Raw genomic sequence first — 12,223 nt, 5'->3', positions numbered from 1 at the left:
GTTAAGTTTATTAAATTAATTAAATTAACCCTCAGTCCTCAGCATTAAATTAACCCTAAAGACCCCATCAACCATAACTGCCCCTAAATTAACCCTAAAGACCCCATTAACCATAACTACCCTTAAATTAACCCTAAACACCCCATCAACCATAACTGCCCCTAAATTAACCCTAAACACCCCATCAACCATAACTGCCCCTAAATTAACCCTAAACACCCCATCAACCATAAATGCCCCTAAATTAACCCCCACCTCCCCTAACTTTCAGCAACCCAAATATTAATTTTATACTCCCAGTTAGATGAGTGTCACAGCCATGTGGACACTATAGGAAATGGGCGGGGCCAATCTTCAGTGTGACTGCAGGGGGGACTGGGAAAAAGAAGGGGCGGGGCCAATCGGCAGTGACTGCAGGGAGGGACTGGTAAGTAGTAACTGCTGTGAGTCACACTGAATGAAACGGATTATAAAACGATGGGTATTTTCATAAAAATCACTAATCGATAATGAAATTCTTTGGCAACGATTTTCATTATCGATTATTATCGATTATCGATTAGTTGTTGCAGCCCTACATGAATGCATCAGGAAATGTGTCCCAGAGATGTTGAAGAATGCTTTTTGAATGTGGCTTCATGTGCTAAGAACTTCAATCTGATGGAAAGAGCACACATTAGTTGTAAGCGGGAAAAGTAAAAGGCTGGTATACTTGTGAAAATGTATCTTTTTTTATTATTATTGTGTCAGGTAGCGTGCCCTGTAGATTTTCAAACAAAAAACAAATAAACTATGCATGTGGGACATTTCAGAAATCTGGAGATGCAGCTGAATACATTTTGGTGAATTTCTCTACGGTTACGTGTAATGTGTGCAAACCATCTTAAAAAGCATGGAAAGCTTGGTGAAAACGCAATTAAATTAATGTTACCACCCATTTTGCTAGGGATTGGTAACAAAATGGTTGTATGACAAGTGTCCATACACTCCTGGTGAAATACCCTGAACTGTCTTCTCTTCAAAAATTTATACTTTGTGGGGGTACTTTGATCTGGTGGGCTGCTAAATAGTCCCAAATGAGCCATAGGCTTCAGAAACTAAAATGTGAAAATTTCAAGTTTCAAAAAGGTGCATTGAACTGAATGTTTATCATTAATGACGTCAACAACCTTATTAGCAGTGTACTATTAATAAAAAAAAATCCAGATAACAGTTCCAAGAGATAATAACACCAACTGCTATATAAGAAAGTCACAGAGTTCTTAGGACTGTGACAACATATTTATGCTCAACGTTAAAGCAACAGATCAATTTTCAAGTGATAGCATCACAGGATACTCAGGCAAGTCACTGAGTTTTCTCAACACCATTGACCAATAATGTATGGTGTCACATAATATACACCACGTAATTGATCTCAGTGACCTCCAAGCAGGTAAAGCACTAGCCATAACCCTTCTAGAGTCAGATCTAAGGAGGCATGGGTACATAAATATGAATGGATATACAGCCTGACATCCTTCTTACTGTAGACATCTACATAGCCATAAGTAAAACTTCTATAAAACACAATAAATGATGGAGGTAGTGGCCCCAAATCTTTAAATCAGTCTGGTAAAGGGGGCACTGACCCATCACTCCCATACCAGCCTTCTCATGGAGAGAGGTGATTATAAGGTTTTTTACATACACTGTCCAACAGTGCCCTAGTCTATTATTACTCACAGTGGTCGTGAGTGAAGATTGACACAAATACAGTGAGTGATTTAAAAGCCAAAGGATTGGATAATGTATTTTTTTACCCTGGCACGCGTCCTTGTTTAGGGTGGAGACACTCCAAAGCTGTCACAATGCTGCTTCACAATAAAGGTTTTCCAGACGTGTTTACAACAAGTATACAACAGTTTTACTACATATCTGTAGACATATAAAGCAGACAACCAGAGACAGAAAACCACAGATCTTGAAGTGCAAAAAAATGAGTTTGACAGAATACTAAAACTGCATTAAAGGTCACGGCATATAATGTATGGGCTATAATAATCTGTTACACGTGCTTTTCAGGATGATATTTTTGCTTGTGTATCAGATGAGAAGCATATATATTGATTATTAGGTCAGTAGGCACCACTCCCATTCATGGAATGGGATGGAGCAAAGTGCATTGTGGACTGGTAAACTAGACAATGTTTATATAATATCTTCTATACTAACTTATTTCTCTCATGAATTTGGGGGAACAGGTTCTCTTTAAATCCGTATTTTACTACTACATTTTACTTCTAGGTCTGTGTGTGTACATGTGTCTGTGCTTTGCTCTCTCCTTTGGTGAAGAATGGGTTAAAGCATGCATGCAACCATGCATGCACTTTAAATAGCCAACTGAGGGGAAAAAACTGTCCTTACAAAGCTGCCACCTACTGGTATGTTAACAGGCATGAAAGTACAATGCGCTTTAAATTTAATTATTTATTACTTAATATGGTAGTTAAAAAAAAGGAGGGAAGAGGAAGGAAAACAGGGTGTGTAAATATGTATATGTGTATATATATATATATATATATATATATTGTCATACCTGGGAACTCTCCGGGATTGACCCAGAGATTCCCGGGTGAGCGCTGCTCCTCTGGTTCTCCGGGTCAAGACCCGAATCCTCCGGGTCGTGGGAGCGGGGTGTTGACAGCGGGAACGCCCCCGATGTCAGGGGGACCGCCCACCAATGTCTGCGTGACCGCCCACCAATGGCAACAGGACCGCCCGCTGACGTCAGTGTGTATGTATATATGTATATGGGCCTATTGAGATACATGTATACGTAGGTGTTGTTTTTTTCCCTCTCTTCTTCTTGACTTAATAGTAATGAATATTTCTACATATATCATTTACTATGTGTAGTTATGTGTGGATACCTAAATATAAATGTATGTATACAGAATTTGTTTCTTAATATTACAATATTATATCCAGTAATACTTTTGCTTCAATATTGATTCATTTATTTAGTTTCATCTACTGGAGCTAATTCAACAATTGGAAAGCAATTCGGAATTGAATATCAGCTTTTACATATTTTTTATGTATTTTCCTCAACTCTGTCAAAAGTTCATTGATTTTTAAAGTACCACCATATTCTACAGTAATGCATTGTCTGATTACTTTTTTCTTAAATAGTACAGAAGAAATAAAACACCTTTACTTCATGCATTCAGGACACCCATGGAGACCATCTCTAATAATTCCTTATAACTACAACCCATTCTGTTCCTTATTATTAACCAATAATCACATTTTTTTATTAAGCCACTTCTAGCCATTGTAAAATTCAGAGCCAAAAACCTCCCTTTGCTTTGGCTTTACTGTAAGCTTCGATAAAAAGAAAACATTACAGAGAGATGGAATATTCAGACTAATAACTTGAAACATTCAGCCCAAGGTCCATATATAAATTAGCAAACACATAATAATAATAATTGTACAGATCAGAGGACCCAATCAATTAGGTGGCTGACTGATTCACAACTGATTAGTTGTGCTATTTCACCAATGCACCACCAGAGGGACCAAAACAACACTGGAGGATCTGTCAACTCAACCCTGTTGTATTGTTTTGTTTTCGATACATTTTAGTAGTAGTTCTCAGAATGTATGTTAAGCATAGAAGTTATTATGTAAATTTCCGTATTTTCTCGATTATAAGACAAGGTTTTTTCAGGGCAAAGTGTTCGGAAAAATAACCATCGTCTTATATTCAAGGTCGTCTTCTAATCAGACCTCAACTAGAGGTCTGACTATAAGACTAAGGTCCAGATCCCCTGCAGCGATGCAGGGGACCTGGATCCTCCTCTCCGGCAGCCGGAGGAGGTCTGTGCGATGCGCGCAAACAACCTCCGCCGCTGCTAGCACTTCCTCTGAGGGCTTCTATGACGGGGCACCGGCATCATATGACCTTGCGGTGCTCCACCATAGAAGCCCTGGTAGAAGTGCCGGCAGCAGCAGAGGTTGTCTGTGCACATCCCGCAGCCGGTGAACGTCCACCACAGATCTCAGTAAATGCCCACCTTGACCAATGTTGGTTCCTACCCCTGCGCAGTACACACCTAAAAACAGGACCCCCTGTCCCACCCCTCTGCTCTATGTTTCCTTCAATTTCCCACCAGTACTTGCAATGGGGCCACTAGGCCCCAGAGTCCAGAAAGTGCCTCAGTCCCTGGAAAAAGGGGCCATCTGAGCACCAAAGCTCGCAAGGACCCCTGATACGGATAGAAAGCCATAAGGGCTCAGTTTCCAGTAGTAGTTTGCAAAGGGACACTATAGGGGCTTGTGACAGATAAGGACCTGATTGTCTGGGCCCCATACAAGTATCGATTGTACCCCCTGATGGTGGTCCTGAAGGTTGCCATTTTAGGTAGCTATAAAGGCTGACTCCTCTTGGTCAATAATACTGACATGCCACCATTTACTGTGTGTTTGGCTAGTAGATAAAGGTAGAAGACCTAAGTGCATAGCATATTGTTGTTGCAAACGTATTTTGTGGAGCCTTGCTTAAACAGAATATAACACTATATTTTAAAACTGTTTTAAATTACTAGTATTCTACAAAAAAACATGGAGTTCCCCTTTAAATTTGTTATTGCTGTACCGTAAAAATAGTGTACAGCTAATAGTTCTGAGAACTAAGCTACTCGGAAGACACGTTCTACTGAATTGATTTCAATAGTATCATTTCATCTGGACATGATGTCTAGAAAGCATAAGATTTATTTACAAACATGTAGTGCAGATAGGGGGATATCAGGGTACGATGTCCAGAACACATAAAGTAAAGCTACAGTTCTGGGTATGTCTACAACGCACTGGTTAATATTTAAGATTTGGACCTAAACAAAGATGGGAGTAGAATTAGGTTTTTGGAATACCTGGCAAAATAAAATGAAACAATCTACTTTGATTAGAAGTCTACCACTACAATACAGTTATCACTATTGTTTTCAAACAAAAAAGAGCTCAGTAGTGGCTTTACCTGCTTTTTAAAACTAAATTATCAGCAAAAAGTCTGCTTCCCATCAAAATAAAATGCACTGTTAAATAAATTAAATAATAAAATTGACTGATAACCAGATAACGTAAGTTCTTGAGCCAATTTTACTGGCATTTTGCCTTATGTCCTTGAGCCAATTTAACTGGCATTATACAACAATATACAACAATTGGTTGTAAGTACATTCCCGGCATTGGTAATCTAAATGATACAGACCTGTAGTTTAACAGTAGCATTGATACCATTTTGACTTGGCATCAGATTTTAAAAGCATTTTCCAGTATGTTTTGCAATGCTCATTATCCAAAAGTCAGTGTCAGACTTTAAGTAAGGTTGGAATATATTTGTCCCAACCCGTGCTTAGTCATGGCAATTGTATATCTGGATTTTCTAGAGCTACAGCTGAAAAAGCAGTCAAGGTGAAAATTCTTCATACTCTCCCTCGGGGTGGCTTGGTACTCTCGAGTAAAACAGTTTATATGCCAATTTTTTTTAGCAGATATGTAACAGAGTTTTATAGATTTTGTATATATTTATACGTTTTCTGTGCTGGTGCTATGATCAAAGTGTGTAACAGATTGCCAACCACTGCTCAGTACTGCATGCTCCCCTGACAAAAGTGCTTAAAGAGGCAGCCGCTGGCATATACTTGTATACACTGTACATTTTCTCCTCTTCCAGTGTATCTATAGTTCTCCAGCAAAAAAATTCTAAAATCTCTTCTTTTTTCCAACAGTAATAGCACCGTGAAATCAAGATAATGGACACTACTTTTAGCCTTAATTAACTTAATTAACTTTGCTTGGCAAGGGGTTTTTAAATGGTTTTCCCAGTTGCCTTCCACTGTTGAGCCTCTACTTCCTTGAAAAAACGTATGCCTTGATATATAGAGCTTTAAGATCCAATACTTTTTGGTGACAGGTTGAATTTAATCTGAAATGATCTGAAATGCAGTTTCTGTTTGTGTAACATTTTCTCTGAGCGTAAGCGGATTTCTCAACCAGACTCCATCTGACATGAGAAGCTCTAATCTAATAACACTTCCAAACTCTTGCTCAACCTGTCTGTAACACTAAAACGTCAAGTTCCATTCATCTGTGCTTACTAGGAATCAACTGAACTTATTTCAGCCCTGTTCCCAATTCAGGAGCACAGCGCGGTATAAATAAAGAGTATTTATGATAAAACAAAACCTGTGCATCAGGTGCCACCACCAACTCACTGTAGCTGCTTTGAATTGATTCACTGAAATGCAGTGGATATCCAAAGACACTGAGTAGAAAGCTACTGGATAATATAAATGTTAGACCCCTTAGACCTCAGATGATGGGTCAGAACGTACCGATTTTTACATAACACCAAATCTGAAGCAAAGTTATCTAGCACTCTTGAGTTTCATAGAAACCGGGCCAGACGGGGACTTAAAACCAGCCCTGGAAATAATTCAATACCAGCCTCATATTCCATGGTGACATTTTTGGACTTACTGCACATGTCGGGTTCTGGCCCCAATATTTTTTATTTAGAATAGGGACAGGCCCTGCATTTTAAAGTATATGTGAAAAACACATTAGTCTTAAATACGATACAGTACAACTGCCTTGAAAATGAATGGGTTTTTTTTAAAGCAAATCTTTGCTACCAACCCCTTCAAATGCTACATAGCAGTAAGCTCTAAGAACACACATGAGGGAACTTTACGGGATCTAGGTGGACGCATCTTCAACAAAAATAAATGCAGAGGAATGGAGTATCCTTTTAACAAAAATATGAATAGGATCTTACCTATTGCTGATCTTTCTCCACAGTTGTGCACCTAGAGGTAAACAGAAATGTACTGTAACATAATTAAATTAAATAATTTAACTTTCTATGGATATAGCTAAGTAGGAGCTTCCCTATGAGTAAGGATTGTCACTATATATACATGCAACTGTCATATTTTTGTTATATAACAAACATGTAAGCAAGCTTGACAAATCTACATTGTATTACCTTTATTTCGCCTTGCCTGTTCACAGTTTATATGTTTGGTATGATTTATCTGATAAAACCTGCTTTACATTAATGAAGCCATGTGTTGCTATAAACAAAAAGTCAGATGGCAGGCAAGAAGATCAAGGATTAGCCTTTGCTTAAACTCCGAGATTGCCGATTTAACACTCATAACCTTGAATTACCTGGTATTTATGGGTCAAGAACATCACACCAGCTTGTTGCTATTCTGCTTGTGTTACCTGTAAATTTGATTTACTACAAAAGTGATATTTCTTCTGCAAGTGAAATTCCTTCCAGGAATATAGTGATGACCTATTATCAATGTGAAATACATTGCGATAGAGTTGCAATGAATTCTCAAAGAAATGTACAGTTACAGGACGTTTACCTTAAATATTTAATACTATTCTCAGTTTCGTTGTATTCCAGGCCAGAACAGTGGGAATTGTGGGCATGTGTATATTCAGACACAGTAGCAATATTTTTTTTTACCGTTTTGCCTATTGATGATACAGCCTATGAATTTAAAACATTTGACAAAATGCCACCATGTCACATAAACTATGAAAAGGCTGAAATTCAGACAATTAAAATATATATTGTGCTGATTAATCTAATTATAAGGTCCTATATAAAGTTATAGATCATAATGATTATTGACTGTATGCTGTTGGTTGGGGAAGCGAAATTCGGATAGATTAATTTAAAAGTGTATGCTTACCGCTACGTCTAGACAGTATAAAGTGCTTGATAATTTGAACCATCACAGCTCCAAGTAAAATGAGGGATATTAAATGATACATTCTCCAAGGAGTCAGAGCGAGAAACCTGAAATAAAAATAAAGTTGTGTATTATCATTACAATGCACGTGCCATGATGCTTTTATTACTGCCAACTTGTATTGGCTTGGTAAGGCCAAGCCCATCCATTACCAATAGTCCTTAATGATCTCCAGACCATGACTACGGGTCTGGCTCAAAATAAAGGGGATATTCAAACCCAACTTTTCTAAATTTACCTGTAACACATGATGTAATGTTCTTGCTAACAGCAGTGTCAAATCAGTTAACACAGTTTAATATGTTTTGTCTACACAAACAAGTACTAAGGGCAAGTCACCATTAATTCCGAGGTTTATAAAGGTTGTTAGGTTAGGAAAAAGCCATGTCCCTGTCCTTTAGATATGATACTGGTTGGTGATGCAGATGTAATACTACGACTGCTCAGCCAAGACAAAAGTTGATTATATTCCCATAGCAAATGAGTCAATGCTGTTTGCGCCATTCCATTTGTTGCTTTGTCACCACAGTCACTCTTTATATACATCATAAAGCGTATTTATGAATTATGCAGTACTGGTATGGGCAAAGTCTGAGGTGCCTAATCACAAACCATCCATGTTGCCTCACTAAATGAACTGTGCATTGAATAGGGTCAGCTTTTCTTGCTGAAGAAGCTTGCTAGGGTTGCGTCTTCTTAATGTCCGAAACCGCAACTCTTGTAAACTCTCCTTTTGGTGATAATTCTGGACTTGTCAAAATAGTAAAACAAATATTTTAAAACAAAAAAATCCCAACCTTCACCTGATTTCACCAATTTATGGAGCATTAGTGGCCCTTCAGTAGTTCAATTTTAAAGGTCTTCACATAGCATCTAATAATTCCTTCTCATCTGTGATCTAATAAATCTCTTTTCTGTTCCAGATTTATTGTATTATGTTAGGTTTATATACATGTACCTTTTCCCTTCTCTTTTTCTAATCCTTTGCAAGTTGATAGAGAAAAACTTACATAAAGCTAAAAAAAAGTAACATTTACAAAAAACGTGGAAAAGTGCTGAATTGTGTACCAAATAAACCATTCCCAATGTCAAATTTTACATTTTAAACAATGGTGAAGCCAGTCAGCAACGCCATAAATCCACATTAAACACAAAGGGACAAACATTGTTAGATTAGGTTACTGAGTTTATAAACTAATGTGTAACGCAGACCTTGCATACCGCAATACTGATCTATAGTGCCTCATCTTGGTTTTCAGAAGATCTAAGTGATTTAGAGTGGCCCTGTTTAAAAAAATATAAATAGCGTCCTTCAGGATGCTGTCAACATTCATATGAGAAGGAAGCTGAGTTGAGATTACAAAGCCAGCTAATGCCTCGCAAGCAAGTATCTGGCACTGTTGAACAATGATGAGGTATGAGAATGAAATTTAAGAAGTATCTGTTTTCCACTGCTCCCATATACTCTGGGGGCCATTGGACCAAAGCAGGTCCTTAGTCGACTAGATTGTAAGCTTGCAAGAGCATGGTCCTTTTTTCCTTTTGTACCAGTTTGTTATTGTGGTGCCAGACGGGCTGGTCTGAGTATTTCAGAAACTGCTGATCTACTGGGATTTTCACTCACAACAATCTCTAGGGTTATAGAGAATGGTTCGAAAAAGAGAAAATATATAGTGAGCGGCAGTTGTGTGGACGAAAATGCCTCATTGATGTCAGAGGTCAGAGGAGAATGGGCAGACTGGTTTTAGATGATAGAAAGGCAACAATAACTCAAATAACCACTCATTACAACAAAAGTATGCAGAATACCATCTGTAAACGCACAACACATAGAACCTTGAAGCAGATGGGCTACAGCAGCAGAAGACCCCACTGGGTGCCACTCGTGTCAGAACAGGAAACTGAGGCTACAATCCGCACAGGCTCCCTAAAACTGGACAATGGAAGACTGGAAGAACATTGCCTGGTCTGATGAGTCTCGATTCCAGCTGTGACATTCAGATGGCAGGGTCAGACATTGGAGTAAACAACATGAAAGTATGGATCAATTCTGCCTTGTATCAACAGTTTAGGCTGGTGGTGTAATGGTCTGGGGGAAATGTTCTTGGCACACTGTGGGCCCCTTAGTACCAATTGAGCATTGCTTAAACGTGGCAGCCTACCTGAGTATTGTTGCTGACCATGCCCATCCCTTTATGACCACAGTTACTGGATTCTTAACCCCTTAAGGACCGGGCTCATTTTTCGTTTTGTACCCTGTGGGACCGAGGCTGTTTTGACACTTTTGTGGTGCTTGTGTTCAGCTGTAATTTTCTCCTCACCCATTTAGTGTACCCACATAAGTTATATATTGTTTTTTTCAGGACAAGATGGGCCATTATTTTGATCGTATCATCTTATTTACTATAAAAAAATTAAAAAAACATGGTGAAAAATTGAAAAAAAAACACATTTTATGACTTTTATTTGAAAAATCTTTTACTCACCTAAAAAAGCAAGTAAAAAAACTAGCTAAATAGATTCTACTACTTGTCCTGAGTTTAGAAATACCCAATGTTTTTATGTTTTTTTGCTGTTTTTTGTAAGTTATAGGGCAATAAGTACAAGTAGCGTTTTATGATTTCCAAATCTTTTTTAACAAATCTGGTCAGTCTGCCTCCATCTCCTCTTTGGAACATCTTTGAAGCCGGTTAACTCAATTTAACCCATTCAAACCATATATTTTTGAAAACTAGACACCCCAGGGTATTCCAAATGCTGTTATTTTAACCCTTTCCATGCACCAATTATACAACTACACTTTGTCAAACTTTGTAATAGTAAATTTTTTTTTTTTTCACACAAATTGTACTTTAGTTATAGATATACAGGTCCTGGTATATGCCACTGTCAAACAACACCCCAATGTGTGTTCAGGAACATCTCCTGAGTACAGTGATACCCGACATGCATGGGTTTGTCGGGTTGTTTCAGATTTAAAATGCCACATTTGGGAAGTGCGCTTTTTTTCTCCATTTTGGTCAGTCTGTACCTATGCCCTATCTTTGAGCTAGGCCACTCCAATTTACCCCATCAGCCATTTTTTTTTATATATTAGACACCCCTTGGGTATTTGAAGTGCTTTTTTTTAACTCTTTGTTGAGATTTTTGAGAAATTTTAGCACTTGCTCAAAATAATAAACTTTATTTTTTAATTTTATTTTATTTTTTTAATACTTTTTTTATATTTTTTTTTACACATTTTTCTGGTACTGGATGGTTCATCTAGTGACATCACTGCATAATAATTTTTAAATGTTAGCACATTTTTTTTTCCATTTTTTATTTATTTTTATTTTTTTTGAATATTTTACTAATCACATAGTGATTAGAAAGCTGGGCTCCATTGACTTGCATGGTTGAATGCAGTACCTGTATTCAACCAGCAAGTGGAGCCAGTTCTCTAGAGGGTCTGGAGACCCTCTAGCGAACTTTTTCGTCTTTATTGTTTTATTTCCCAGGCCGCCGCCATCTTGCTTGATGGCGAAGATCACCGGCAGCGGCGGCTGTGACCGCTCTCCGGAGCGGTCACAGCCCACCCAGAGGTAAGTGTTTGGTGTCGCTGGATGCCTCCTGATCGAGGCATTCCAGCGACACCATTTAAGTTTAGGAGGCGATCGTTGATCGCCTCCTAAACGCTTTTAAAACGGGCGTCCGCCGCCATACAATGTATGGCGGCTGTTGACGCCTCCGGGAGGGGCCAGACATGGCCCCCGATGCCGATCTCGGCCTTGCTGAATGCCTCGACATCGAGGCATTACAGTAACGCCGTTTAAGCGAAGAAAGTGATCGTTGATCACTTTCTAAGCTTATTTTACTTTTTGACGGTTCAGGACCGTCAAAGGTCATTTAGTGACCTTCATGTCATGACGGTCCTGAACCGGCAAAGGTCGCGAAGGGGTTAAACATGACAATGAGATCACTGTACTCCAATGGCCTCTACAATCACCAGATCTCAATTTAATAGAGCACCTTTGGGATGTGATGGAACGGGAGATTCACATCATGGATGTGCAGCCAAAAAAACTGCAGCAACCGCGTGATGCCATCATGTCCATATGGACCAAAATCTCTGAGGAATGTTTCCAGCCCCTTGTAGTAAGTATACCTTGAAGAATGATGGTAGTTCTGAAGGCAAAAGGGGGTCCAACCCTGTACTAGCAAGGTAAGGTAATAAAGTGTACAACCAATAGAACTATTTTAAATGTCCAGGACAACAAAGCATATGTGGTTTCCAGATGTGATCAACCCACAATTTAGCAATATATTATGGCTTTTATGCAATATCATTTGCAACATTATATTATCGTAGGTAAGCACCTGAGACTTAGGGTGAGCAGCCTGACAGTATCATGTTACTTTTC

The 12,223-nt window shown here is 38.5% G+C and overlaps 1 protein-coding gene across 1 annotated transcript in view; it reads right to left on the bottom strand.

The window, feature by feature from the left end:
- LOC149302561 (reticulophagy regulator 1-like) overlaps nt 1-8,069 on the bottom strand; it is a 47,006-nt gene extending 38,937 nt beyond the window's left edge. Inside the window, exons 1-3 of the mRNA XM_089482235.1 lie at nt 8,059-8,069; nt 7,761-7,867; nt 6,827-6,857 (exon numbers count right to left, since the gene is read on the bottom strand). Of these exons, the coding sequence (XP_089338361.1) occupies nt 6,827-6,857; nt 7,761-7,867; nt 8,059-8,069 (149 nt within the window). The remainder of the gene's footprint in view (nt 1-6,826; nt 6,858-7,760; nt 7,868-8,058) is intronic.
- Nucleotides 8,070-12,223: the final 4,154 nt, after the last annotated feature.

This window comes from Sceloporus occidentalis, unplaced genomic scaffold, assembly GCF_023333645.1.
Source record: "Sceloporus occidentalis isolate IW3139 unplaced genomic scaffold, rSceOcc1.0.p SCAF_18, whole genome shotgun sequence".
Taxonomy (NCBI): Eukaryota; Metazoa; Chordata; class Lepidosauria; order Squamata; family Phrynosomatidae; genus Sceloporus; species Sceloporus occidentalis.
This window is presented reverse-complemented; position numbering and strand designations above follow the sequence as displayed.